At 43.6% G+C, this 13,603-nt stretch overlaps 1 protein-coding gene across 1 annotated transcript in view; it reads right to left on the reverse strand.

The window, feature by feature from the left end:
• Positions 1 to 13,603, reverse strand: part of SYN2 (synapsin II) — a 386,089-nt gene that overhangs the window by 152,400 nt on the left and 220,086 nt on the right. Inside the window, exons 8-9 of the mRNA XM_077276522.1 lie at positions 10,973 to 11,047; positions 9,219 to 9,321 (exon numbers count right to left, since the gene is read on the reverse strand). Coding sequence (XP_077132637.1) covers positions 9,219 to 9,321; positions 10,973 to 11,047 — 178 coding nt within the window. The remainder of the gene's footprint in view (positions 1 to 9,218; positions 9,322 to 10,972; positions 11,048 to 13,603) is intronic.

Genomic DNA, 13,603 nt, shown 5'->3' on the forward strand with positions numbered 1-13,603 from the left:
ACGTACACCCGATGGAGGAGGGCTACGGGAGAAGCTGGCTGGGTGGTGCGAGGTGTTCAGCGGTGCATCGCCCTCCAGGCTGCTGCTGAAGCACCGGAAGAAGGTGATCCCAAGGGAAAAGCAGCGGAGCCCGGCCCCGCGGAACCACAAGAAGCCCGACCTCGCCGTGCCCCGGAGGAACGTGTGCGCCTGCCAGTAAGAAGGGCCTCCCGGCGAGGGATTTTATCACTGCTGGGACCGGAACGGCGTCCTGGCTCACCAGTGCGATCTGTTGGCCTGGTGAGGCCGGATAGGAGACCACCTTCCGCTTCACCACAGTAAGGTTTTACTGTTTCTTTTGAAAATGTAAATAGTTCTCCTTTTAACTGTTTGTTTACTGTTTGCTGCTAAACCCGTCCAGGGTTAACAATTTATGGATCCCTTAGTTGACCCGGGATCCTTATTGTTTGTTTTTCTACAGTTTTGCACGAGTTTTACAAACTGAGAAATCATGAACAGTGCATGATCCAAACTTTCTTGTAAATAGTTTGCACCTTATTAAAGGCGCTTCCTACTGGTTTTATTTAAAGACTCTTTGCGAAGATACCGTTCTGGAACCTTTTCTGAACAAAGACTGGTAGGCTGAGAAGACGAGCTACCTCAGAAAGACTTGATCCTCTTTTAAAGGGGATGTCCAACAGCGTACTTACGAGAGATACTGTTTTAAGAACAGTAATGCCATGGTAATGTTGGAATGAGAAAAGTTGTATGTGTTTTAACTAGTTAAATGTGAAGAAATGCTGATGATGATGCTCTGGAAGAAATGTAACTGCTTTGCATACAGGAAAGTTATGTGTGTTCAATTTGTTTAAAATGTGAAACCTAGATAATGTTCTTTGAAAAAGAAAGATGCAGAAAGCCCGTAGGGGTAGATTTAGAGTTCTGCTTAAGTGAAAGTAAGAAAGTAATAATGAAGGTGAGGATAGAAGGTAAACCCTGAGTCCCCATAGAAAGTTAATAATGTGTTACTAAGGACAGAAAGTGAACCCGTAGGGGTTAGTGAGTGAGTCCTAATAGGAGCCAAGTAGAGCCGGCTCCATGTTCTCTAATTGAAAGGAATGTTATGTCTATACCATGTATAGTAGAGAAAGGCAGTAGGCCCTGGCTGAACGGGGCGGTCCTGTAAAAGAAAGGAGAGGCAGTAGGTCTGGTGCCATAGGGACAGGCGGTCCTGCAGGTTCAAAGTAGGAGAATGAAAAGTTAACTTGCCCTGTAATGTGATTATGGGAAGGCCTTTAGCGAGCTAGGAGTGTATGTTCCTTGAAGGCAATGTTAAATTATTGTTCATTTAATTGCACTTAGTAGAATACCCGGTTGGGTAATGAGAGTTAATTGTAGCCTGTTGCTATGATATTTAATTATGTTTGTAACGTTAAAGTGTCCTCACCTCCCATAAAGGGAAGCCTGTTCAAGTATACTTATTGTTTTGCACTCAACAAAATTGTATGTCTTTTTGCTAACCTGTATTGTTGTTTTCTTCCCAGTCCCGGAGTACTGTGTTTAACCAGGGGGGAGTGCAGCGCCCCAGAGTCCTGGTCGTTGCAGTACTGTGGCTCCGCCACTATGGGGAGCTACGGTGCGTCCGATGGCACTGAAGGAGTTCATCTGATCAGGTATCACAGACACCAATACATTTCACCGCAGGGCCTCCGGAGGGAGCTAAGGGTTCTATTCATTAGGCCACTCCCCACCATAGTGGGTAAACTGGGGGTCAGGCAGGAAGTTAGATCAGAGAAAGCTGACTGGATTGAACGAAGCAACACCTTGTGGCAGAGGGTGTTGTGGAGGAAGAGACAGTAGGGTCTCTGCCAGGGGTGGGATCCTGGCAGAGGCTTGGCATTGGAAAGAACGTAACGGGTCCGCGCCAGCTCCGGGAAGCGGCGGGATTCAAGAAAGGACTAGAAGCGAGATAGATTGTGCTGAGTGAGAAACGAGATCAAGCAATAGGAGAATTCCAGTAGGGGTCGTGCTGTAAGACCGAAGCAACACCCTACTGAGGCACACTACCGGTGGCCGGAACGCCGAGGGAGTATTATAACATTCAGCTTCAAGCAATACTCTAAACAGCGGCAGGACAGTCAGTTTAAGGCGGGCTGTCTAACACATATCACCTATGAAGTCTTGGGAGGCAATTGCGGGAGAGGGGCGTCTCTAGGGTCCCGGAAGAACTCCAGGCCTACCCGACAAACGGGTGCCGTTCTAACCGTAACATCAGGGAGGGACGGACGATTAGAAGAACATCATTTAATCGAGTTGTGAGGGAACTTAATAAACAGACACAACAGTTGTGGGGTACTTTCCGTAAGCACAGCAGGGGAGGACTACAACACATAGCGCTAAGAAGGAAGGCACCGATTTCCACCTGTGAAGAGAACTCTGGAAGTGCCATTGGACCGGCCGGACTTGCGCAGCCTGGTGAACCGTATTCTGGACTGAGGACTCAGAGATCTCCAGTAAAGAGGTAAAGAGACTGCAACCTGGTGTCCTCGTTATTTACCGCGACCTGCACCCCACAACTGCACCGTTACAACACCACTTATTGCACCGGACGTCCCCCACTGACAGACAGGGCCACGGACCGGGTCTAGCCACCGTGACAACCCCAGGACTGAGACCTAGAGGCCCGGCTCCGGGTACCCCTCGGCCCTGCGGCGGTGTGGGGGCGCTCCATCAGCATACAGCTGGAGTGTACGGGCAACCGGCGGATGTGCGAGCAAAGTCTTCGCACCTTCAGGAGCAGGGCTGGTAACCCCGGATAATTTTTCAGGAAGCACTGCACCACCAGGTTTAAGGTGTGAGCCAGGCAAGGTATGTGTTTCAGTTCTGAAAGGGCTATGGCAGCCATAAAATTCCTTCCGTTATCACTGACTACCTTGCCTGCCTCAAGATGTACACTCCTTGCCTGTCTCAAGATGTACACTGCCCAGCCATGACTGAGTTTTTTGCTGCAAGTACTCGGCCAGTACTGCCGTGGTGTGTCTGTTGTCGCCCAAACACTTCATTTGTAACACAGCCTGCTGACGCTTACCACTAGCTGTTTGATGATGGGACACCTCGAGTGTAACACTGACAGCTGCGGATGGAGTGGTCATGCGACTGCGCTCTGTGGACGAGCTTTCGCTTCTGGGGGAGGAGGAGGAGGAGGAGGAGGAGGAGGGGTGGTGAAGGCCTACAGCCAACTGTTTCCTAGACCGTGGGCTAGGCAGAACTGTCCCACTATGGCTGTCCCCTGTGGACCCTGCATCCACCACATTAACTCAGTGCGCCGTGATGGACACCCAACGTCCCTGGCCATGCCTACTGGTCCATGCATCTGTTGTGAGGTGCACCTTTCCACTGACTGATTGCATCAGTGCATGGACAATGCGGTCTTTGACATGCTGGTGGAGGGCTGGGATGGCTTTTCTCGCAAAGAAGTGCCGACTTGGTAGGTCATAGCGTGGTACTGCGTAGGCCATCAGGTATTTGAAAGCTTCGCTTTCAACCAACCGGTAGGGCATCATCTCTAACGAGATTAGTCTAGCAATGTGGGCGTTCAAACCCTGTGTACGCAGATGAGAGGATGAGTACTTTCTTTTCCTAACGAGAGTCTCTTGTAGGGTGAGCTGGATTGGAGAGCTGCATATGGTGGAACTAGCGGTGGTGGTGGTGGACATGGCGGATTGAAAGAGGGTTGGTGATGGTATTCTTGATGTTGGCCTACATACAGTGTTTCCTACCAAAAACCTTGTGATTCCCTGACTGCTTTGGCCTTGCGACGATACCTCCACATTTGCTGCAGGTGGTGTCCTAACCGGTGGGCTTACAGCGAGGGAAGCAATGTAGCGTTGCTGACTATCTTCATTCTGAGCAGGTGCACCAACGGTACGGGACGTTTGGTAGTTAGTCCAGGCTTGCAAGAGCATGCTGGTTAAATGTCTAAGCATGCACGTTGTATTTAAATTTTGAAGATTCTTCCCTCTGCTAAAGGTCTTTGAGCATTTCTTACAGCTAACTTTTGACTGATCATTCGGATCTTGGTTAAAAAATTGAAACACTGCACTCTTCCTACTATGGAATACCTTTTCAGGCATTGCACGCTGTGCTACTTTCACCGGATGGCCACGCTGTCCTAAAACTGTTTTTGTTTTTGACAAACGTTTTTGGCCTGATACGGGCCTGCCAGATGACAGCTGTTGCGATGTAGATGGCTGCTGCGGATCATCCTCCTCCGCTTCTGAGCTACTGGCAGCGGCACCCTCTTCCCCCAATGGCTGCCAATCTGGGTCAACAACTGGGTCATCTATCACCTCCTCTTCAATGTCATGTGCACCTTCCTCTGTGTCCCCGTGTAAGGTGCTATAGCGTTTGGGACGGGGCACCATAGTCTCATCAGGGTCAGATTCAGGCTCAGTTCACTGCGAGGGCAATGTAGTGATCTGAGTCAATGGAACAGCATAGTAATCTAGCTGTGGCTGTGCATCAGTGCACTCCACGTCCGATTCATCTTGTAATGGGCAGTTAACAATTTCCCTTTCTAACCCAGGCACGGTATGTGTAAAGAGCTCCATGGAGTAACCTGTTGTGTCGCCTGACGCATCCTTCACTTTTGGTTTGGGTGAAGGACACAAGGAAACGTCTTGTTCCTGACCGGGAGCATCCACTGACGACTCGCTGCTTTTATATTTGGAACCTTCTGAAGAGGAGGCGAAAGAGCTAGAGGCTGAGTCAGCAAGGAAAGCCAAAACTTTTTCCTGCTGCTCCGGCTTTAAAAGCTGTTTTCTTACTCCCAGATAAGGGAGCCTTCGAGGCCTTGTGTAGCCAGACGATTACGCTGGCTCAACACCTCCAGCCTTAGGTGCTATTGTGCTTTTGCCACTACCACCAGATGCACCACCACCACCATCAGTACCAGCTGGCAACGACCGCCCACGGGCTCTTCCACCAGACTTCCTCATTTTTTGGAAAATCTAACCAAAATAACAACCGTTATATGGTACTGTAAAACAAGGTAGAAGGTGTATATAAACTTGTTGAGAATTTAAATCTCCCTTTTTTTGGGGGGGAGACTGAACCAAAACTCAGGCCCAGTGTATAAAACAACACAGTGTAAGTGGCAGAAAGTGGCTGGCTGATATACGACAAACTAACAGGACTGACGTATATCCACGTTGTGACAATTTGAATCTCACTTTTTTGGGGGGAAACTGAACTAAAACTCAGGCCCAGTGTATAAAACAACACAATGCAAGTGGCAGAAAGTGGCTGGCTGATATACGACAAACTAACAGGACTGTAGTATATCCACTTTGTGAGAATTTGAATCTCACTTTTTTTTTTGGGAGACTGAACCAAAACTCAGGCCCAGTGTATAAAACAACACAATGTAATTGGCAGAAAGTGGCTGGCTGATATACGACAATCTAACAGGACTGCAGTATATCCACTTTGTGAGAATTTGAATCTCACTTTTTTGGGGGGAGACTGAACCAAAACTCAGGCCCAGTGTACATAACAACACAATGTAAGTGGCAGAAAGTGGCTGGCTGATATACGACAAACTAACAGGACTGTAGTATATCCACTCTGTGAGAATTTGAATCTCCCTTTTTTGGGGGAGACTGAACCAAAACTCAGGCCCAGAGTATAAAACAACACAATGTAAGTGGCAGAAAGTGGCTGGCTGATATACGACAAACTAACAGGACTGAAGTATATCCACTTTGTGAGGATTTGAATCTCACTTTTTTCTTTTGGAGACTGAACCAAAACTCAGGCCCAGTGTATAAAACAACACAATGTAAGTGGCAGAAAGTGGCTGGAAGATATATGAAAACATACAAAGACTGTAGTACAATTTCAATCTCCCTACAATGATCTCAGGACAAGTATGGCAGCAATAAAAAGGACTCACACTCTGCTTCCTCCTTCATTGGCTGACAAATGGCGGTGAAAGCGTCATATGAAACGCGACTTTGGCGCGGAGATCGCCGACCTCATGGCCGATCCCACACTAGGATCGGGTCGGGTTTCATGAAACCCGATTTTGCCGAAAGTCGGCGATTTTTGAATTTGTCCGATCCGTTTCGCTCAACGCTAGTGGGGACCCCTCTATTCTTGATAACCAGCCTTATAGTAACACGGACTTCATGGTGAAGTCTGTGTTTGGGGTCCGTGCCTGAACAGTAGGTGTTCGGTACAGACCCCGAACTTTACTATTCAGGTTCACCCATCTCTAGTGACTACATATAGCTCAGTATAACTCATACTTAATGTTCCTTTCAGGAACTCAACAAATATCCTTATTATTATGTTTGTATTCTACAGTATATGCCTATAATTAAGCGTCAGCAGTTAAAGAGGACCTTTTTCATATTGAACTTAACACACAATTTAATAGTGGCTGCAGAGCAGAATAAAATATGTTTTTTGTTATTTTCACAAATATATTACAATCAAAGTGGCATATAATGAGTGAACTTTTTTAAGTTCAAGTGGGTGTTACTAGTTAGTGTTCACTGCTGGGGTGTGTGCTTCTTCTCCCTGCATGATTTGCCAAATTATAAGCAGACAGCAACATTCTAGAGAGAGAACACGGTGTCCACCATTGCTTAGGTTTCTCAGTGTGTGCGATGTAAGGATATAGAGCTGATCTCCTTGCCTCACCTCCTGCATGATTAGACAAGACTGGGTATGGAGCACAAATGACTCACAGCCTTCAGATAAGGTTGTTGTGGGGGAAAGGGCAGCGCAACTGAGTTTAGCTGTGTCACATTGCAAACCCTTCTATCAGCTTTCTTTCACACAACACTGTCAGCTCTACTATATTTCTCTGCTGTACTTCCTCTCGCAATCACTGCCTGCCCAAAGGTGAGAGCTACATTTAAAAGCTCAGGATGGAAAATGCCATGGATCCCAACCAGTTAAGCTGATGATACACTACACAATGAAATTCATTGTTGTAATCATAGACCTTGAATGGAATATAAAATTGCTCTGACACTAGCAATACATGTGTGTTAGTTTTCTTTACCTCTGGAATTCTGTTCAGGAGTCAGAAAGCTCAGGATGAACAACTAGCACTATCTAATCATGCAGGAGGTGAGACGTAGAGTATCCTTAAATGTCATACATTGAGAAACCTAAAGGTACCTTCACACTAAATGATTTACCAACGTTCACGACCAGCGATACGACCTGGCCGTGATCGTTGGTAAGTCGTTGTGTGGTCGCTGGGGAGCTGTCACACAGACAGCTCTCCAGCGACCAACGATGCCGAAGTCCCCGGGTAACCAGGGTAAACATCGGGTTACTAAGTGCAGGGCCGCGCTTAGTAACCCGATGTTTACCCTGGTTACAATCGTAAATGTAAAAAAAAAAAAACAGTACATACTCACATTCCGGTGCCACCTCCCTCGCCGTCTGCTTCCCGCACTGACTGAGTGCCGGCCGTAAAGTAAAAGCAGAGCGCAGCGGTGACGTCACCGCTGTGCTCTGCTTTTACTTTACGGCCGGCACTCAGTCAGTGCGGGAAGCTCTGAGCAGCAGCGCGGACGCCGGGGGACGTGACAGACATCAGAGGGTGAGTATGTACTGTTTTTTTTTTTACTTTTACAATGATAACCAGGGTAAATATCGGGTTACTAAGCGCGGCCCTGCGCTTAGTAACCCGATATTTACCCTGGTTACCATTGTAAAACATCGCTGGCATCGTTGCTTTTGCTGTCAAACACAACGATACACGCCGATCTGACGACCAAATAAAGTTCTGGACTTTCAGCAACGACCAGCGATATCACAGCGGGTTTCTGATTGCTGCTGCGTGTCAAGCACAACGATATCGCTATCCAGGACGCTGCAACGTCACGGATCGCTATCGTTGCAAAGTCGTTTAGTGTGAAGGTACCTTAAGGTAATGTTGGGGCATGTATGTTGTTGCCTGCTTATGATTGGGCAACTCATACAGGGAGAAAAAGTACACGACCCACCAGTGAAAACTAACTAATAACACCCAGTTGCAATGAAGATGCAAAAGAACATTTTATTCCACTCTGTAGCAACTATCACATCGTGTATCTAGTTCAATGTGAAAAATTTGGTGAAATATCCTCTTTAACTTCCTTCATTTTCTGATCTTTAAAAATTACTGATTAGAGATTTGACGCCAGAATTGCGGAATTTGACCAATGACAGATTGTCTGGAAAGAAGTCTGAAAAGTTTATACTTTTTTCCCAAAAGTCGCTAGTTCGTTTTCGACAGTATTGCTGTATATAGTGCAAGTGATCAAGGTTCAAGTGTACTAGGGGGTAAAAAATATACGGTAACTAAAAAGTAAAAAGAAAAGTTATGAAAAATATTTACAAAATAATTAAATTACCGTAATTATTAAACAATTAAAGTTTTAACTACACTCCCACCTTGTTTCCCACTCCAAAAATATAAAAATGGAAAAAAACTAAAAATATTTAGTATAACCCATCTATAAAAGTCCAATATATTAAAATATACAATTATTTTACATATATGGCAATTGGTGCGAAGAAAAAAAATTCAAAACGCCGGAAATGTCATTTTTCGGTTGCAGCACTTCCCTCTAAAACTGCAATGAAAGGAGATTAAAACATCATATACAACAAATAAATAGTATTGATATGAACTATATTTCACCTCTCAAAAAGGAAAAATAAGCTCTCTCACAGCTCCATCGATGGAAAAATAAAATAGTTATTAAGTTTTGCATTTTTTACGGCAATTAAAATTAAAAAGAAATATGCGCTATAATTTTGACAATGCCGTAACTGCACCAACAAGGAAAATTATGTTCTCACACCATTTGTATTGCACAATGAATGCTGTAAAAAATAAAAAAAATTAAGGGGACTTGTGTTACTTTTCACCAATTCACTGTACATTATATAGTAAAATGACTGAGGTCACTCAAAACTGTAACTCTTTTCGCTATAAAAATGCAAAAAAAAAATCTATAAAAATGATAGAAAAAAAGAAAACTTAATAAAAAGAAGAAAATATTTAAACATACAGATAACAGACATACTACAAGAATAAATGTTTGTGTTTTCCAAATTTGTGTAAACCTAGTACCAATTAGCGGGTTTCAAAAATTCAATTCAAAATATCGCTGAACTGAATATTGGGAGTTGAGCTGATGATGATGCTGGAGTCCGCATGCTATACTGACCTCTATTATATAATCTTTTCCATCTTTTCCATGCACAATCTTCACAGCGCAGATATCTAAGCCACCAAAGATTTCTGAACACATGTCCACCCACATCTTATACCTGCAGATAGAAAGCACAGGAGGACAATTATCAAAATGCTTGCTCCAAAATTGGTGAAGAAAAATTGTGACACATTCCTCTTTGTAACTGCATCATGTTTTATACTATTTATTACACACTATTTATAATTACATTTATACAACCCTAATTCCAAAAAAGTTGGGACAGGGCCATGTCTACCATTGTGTAGCATTCCTTTCTTCTTTTTACAACAGTCTAGGAACATCTAGGAGGTGAGGAGAACAATTGCTGGAGTTTGGGGAAAAGAACGTTGTCCTATTCTTGTGTGATGTACGGTTCTCGTTGCTCCACAATTGTTGGGTCTTTGCAGGATTTGCCAAATGTTTCCTATTGGTGAAAAGTCTGGACTGCAGGATGCCAATTCATCCCCCGAATCCTTCTTCAGTGACATTGTCTTGCTGAAATATACAAGGCCTTCATTGAAATAGACATTCTCTGGATGGAGCATATGTTGTTCTAAACCTTCTATATAATGCTCAACATTGTGTAAGCTACCCATGTCACAGGCACTAGCGCAACCCCAGCCATCAGAGATTTAGGAACTGTGTGCTGATAAGCTGGATGGTCCTTATCCTTTTGATTCCACAGGACATGCCATTCATGGTTTCTATAAGGAATTTCGTATTTTGAATCATCTGATCACAGAACAGTTTGCCACTTTGCCTTAGTCTTTTTTAGATGAGCTTTGGCCCAGAGAAGACGGCAGCATTTCGGGACTGTGTCTTCTACTTTGCATGATACAGCATTAACTTGCATATGTGGATTGCACGGCAAAGATTTCTGGAAATATTCTCAAAATATTCCTGAGCACATGAAGTGATTTGCAAGACTCAATCATGCCTGTTTTAATGCTGGGCTGCCTGAAGGCCCATAGATCACGGGCATCCAATATTGATAGTCGGCCTTGCCCCCCTGTACACTTGGGATTTCTCCAGAATCTCTGAATCTTTTGATATTATGTACTGTAGACGGTGGGATATTCAAAGTCTACAATTCTACATTCAGTATCATTTTTCTGAAATTGTTTCCCAATCTTTAGACCCAGTTGTTTACAGATTGGTGACCTCCGACCATCTTTGCTTCTGAGAGACTCTGCCTCTCTTTTTATACACAGTATGTGACTTAGTTGAAAACTGACTTTCCAGCTGTTTTTCATTAGTAACACTTACTTTTTCATTCTTCTGTTAACCCTGTCCCAACTTTTATATTTGTGATATACTGTGGCCAACAATTTTTAAATGAGTTACTATTTTTTCAAAAGAAATGAAAAAATGTCCACCGTTCACCTTCTGATCTGTGATCTCTGTTCTGTTGCAAATAAAATATGGCTATAAGAGATTTCAAAATCATTGGATTTTTGTTTACTTCACATTTTACACAGCGTCCCAAGTTTTTGGGAATTGGGGTTGGCATAAAAGTGACAAATGAATCGAATATTCTAAATAGGTGATAGCTTTATGAAAAACCATCAACCTAGGTATGTTTAAATTGATTAGCTCCTCGCCCATATAGCACTATAACATTTTCAAGGGTCAAAACTGCTGACAGATCCCCTTGAAGACACTGATATACCAAATCATAGTTCATAAGTAAATCTGCCATCTATGTTGGAAATTTCAGTGTTACTCACCTATCTGACATCGCCACTTGCTCTAACATTGCAGACCCAGTGTTGGTCTTCCAATTACCTGATATGGAGGTTCTCCTGGTTAAAAAAAAATAAAAATAAAATATAATTTATAGGTTCCACTTTAAATAAACTTATAGCATAAAGCCCCCAATCTGTACACACCATTCATTCTTTTATGGATTGACAAGCCCTTTAGGGTGACCCAAACAGACTCCCATTGTAATTGAGGTCTTTCCCCTCTAGGTCCAGTACCCACTTTTGGTCACATTTTGCAGAATTAACATGCAGTTCCGGTTAGATTAAAGGCAGATCTACACCATCCGACTTGTGGCGTTAAACAATAGAATGTCGAATGGAAGGCTGACTGCACTTTGAATGTGCACAGAACGATCGGTAATAGATTGTTCTGTGCCCATAGATTGTCACTGTTCTCGGCAGCACATCTCCTGTTTACAAAGGGTGATGTGCTGCCAAAAACGATGATGTTTAAGGAAGCTTAGAGATGATTTCACATGAAGAACAAGCCTTCTGCTTGTTCGTGGGGTGACTGGCAGCCTCATTACCCCACACGATTATTGGGAAACAAGCTTTCAGATTTGAGAATCGGCCACAGTAAATGCACCCTTAGGTTGAGGCTACACGGTGGGATGTGTCACGTGACAACAATTCTCTCTATTTTAAAAATGGCCAAATCTCCGATAAGTCACAGCAAGTGAGTCATGTGCGAATTGTGACCAACGAGAAAATCCAACCCTTTTGAAAACATTTGCGACTCTGTGTTACTACACGAGACTATGGGATATCACAAAATGTCATATCGCAATGTGACACCACGATCTCAATGTAGGTTGTAGGCTTATCCATCGTCATCTGCTGTAGGTAATGCCTTCTTATTAGTTATGTCCTCTGAAGAGGGAACCCTACCCTGTCTAGAGATCAGCTGTTATCTATGGAAGGTGTTAAAATCCTCTACAGCACCACCACAGGCGAAATGAAGCATTACACTAAGTCCATCGAAATCATTAAGCTGTCGTTATAATGAATGGGCACGTTGGATCCTTCATTGACAGGTGCTATCAATTCCTGCAAATTAATGGAGGTTGTGAATGAGGGTCTCCCCTTAAATAATATTAAAGGGGTATTTTGGCAGGAATCAATTGTCTCCTATCAACAGAATAGGTGAAGTTCCTCTGGCAATCCTTCAAGGAGAGTACGGGGTTCCTGACTTGGCTGCGTACATACTTATAATTCTCAATACGTGGGCGTGTACATTGCTGGGTCTTCCTTAACTCCCCCTCCCCTCTCCCTCCTTACTCCCCTCCTCCCCCATTCCTCCCCCCCTTTTTTCTTCTCTCTTTTTCTCTTTCTTTCCTTTTCTCCTATCTCTACAATTGCTTTTCTTACAGGTTCTGTATTCTGTATATAAGGTCCATGTCCCGAGGTGATTCTCAAGATGAGAAGCATGTACCCTTTATGTGCCAGAGTCCTTGTTCAACTACACCTGTGCTGTGTTCTCAGAGGCGTAATGTATAGCTCTGGACATTGTAATGATTCTTTTTATTGTTTTTCCTGTTTAAAATTTCAATAAATATATTTACTGAAAAAAAAAAAACAGAATAGGTGAAAATATCTAGATCACTGGGGGTCCGAATACTTTTATCCCTATTAGAATAAAGCATCAATGCGCATGTTCCACAGCTGCTCCATTCAATCTCTATGGGGTGCTGTATTTTTCTTTCTCCAGCAGCCCCTTAGAGAATGATTGCAGAAGAGGTCGAGCATTTTAGGGACAATCAGTGGAGTACCAGCAGTAGGACCACCACCGATCTACAGTACAGACCAAAAGTTTGGACACACCTTCTCATTTAAAGATTTTTCTGTATTTTCATGACTAAGAAAATTGTACATTCACACTGAAGGCATCAAAACTATGAATTAACACATGTGGAATTATATACTTAACAAAAAAGTGTGAAACAACTGAAAATATGTCTTATATTCTAGGTTCTTCAAAGTAGCCACCTTTTGCTTTGATGACTGCCTTACACACTCTTGGCATTCTCTTGATGAGCTTCAAGAGGTAGTCACCGGGAATGGTTTTTACTTCACAGGTGTGCTCTGTCAGGTTTAATAAGTGGGATCTCTTGCCTTATAAATGGGGTTTGGACCATCAGTTGTGTTGTGCAGAAGTCTGGTGGATACACAGCCGATAGTCCTACTGAATAGACTGTTAGAATTTGTATTATGGCAAGAACAAAGCTAAGTTGTTTCACACTTTTTATATAATTCCATATGTGTTAATTCATAGTTTTGATGCCTTAAGTATGAATGTACAATTTTCATAGTCATGAAAATACAGAAAAATCTTTAAATGAGAAGGTGTGTCCAAACTTTTGGTCTGTACTGTATAACTGGACAGTCCAGAGAATATATTAGGGTGAGCCATGTATTTACACACAAATCATCTCCTGCCTTGACTACTGCAACATCCTTTTCTGCGGCCTCCCTGCTAACACCCTTGCACCTCTCCAGTCCATCCTTAACTCTGCTGCCTGACTAATCCACCTCTCTCCTCGCTACTCTTCTGCTTCTCCCCTCTGCAAATCTCTTCACTGGCTCCCATTCCCTCAG

This window comes from Ranitomeya variabilis, chromosome 8 (genome assembly GCF_051348905.1).
Source record: "Ranitomeya variabilis isolate aRanVar5 chromosome 8, aRanVar5.hap1, whole genome shotgun sequence".
Classification (NCBI taxonomy): Eukaryota; Metazoa; Chordata; class Amphibia; order Anura; family Dendrobatidae; genus Ranitomeya; species Ranitomeya variabilis.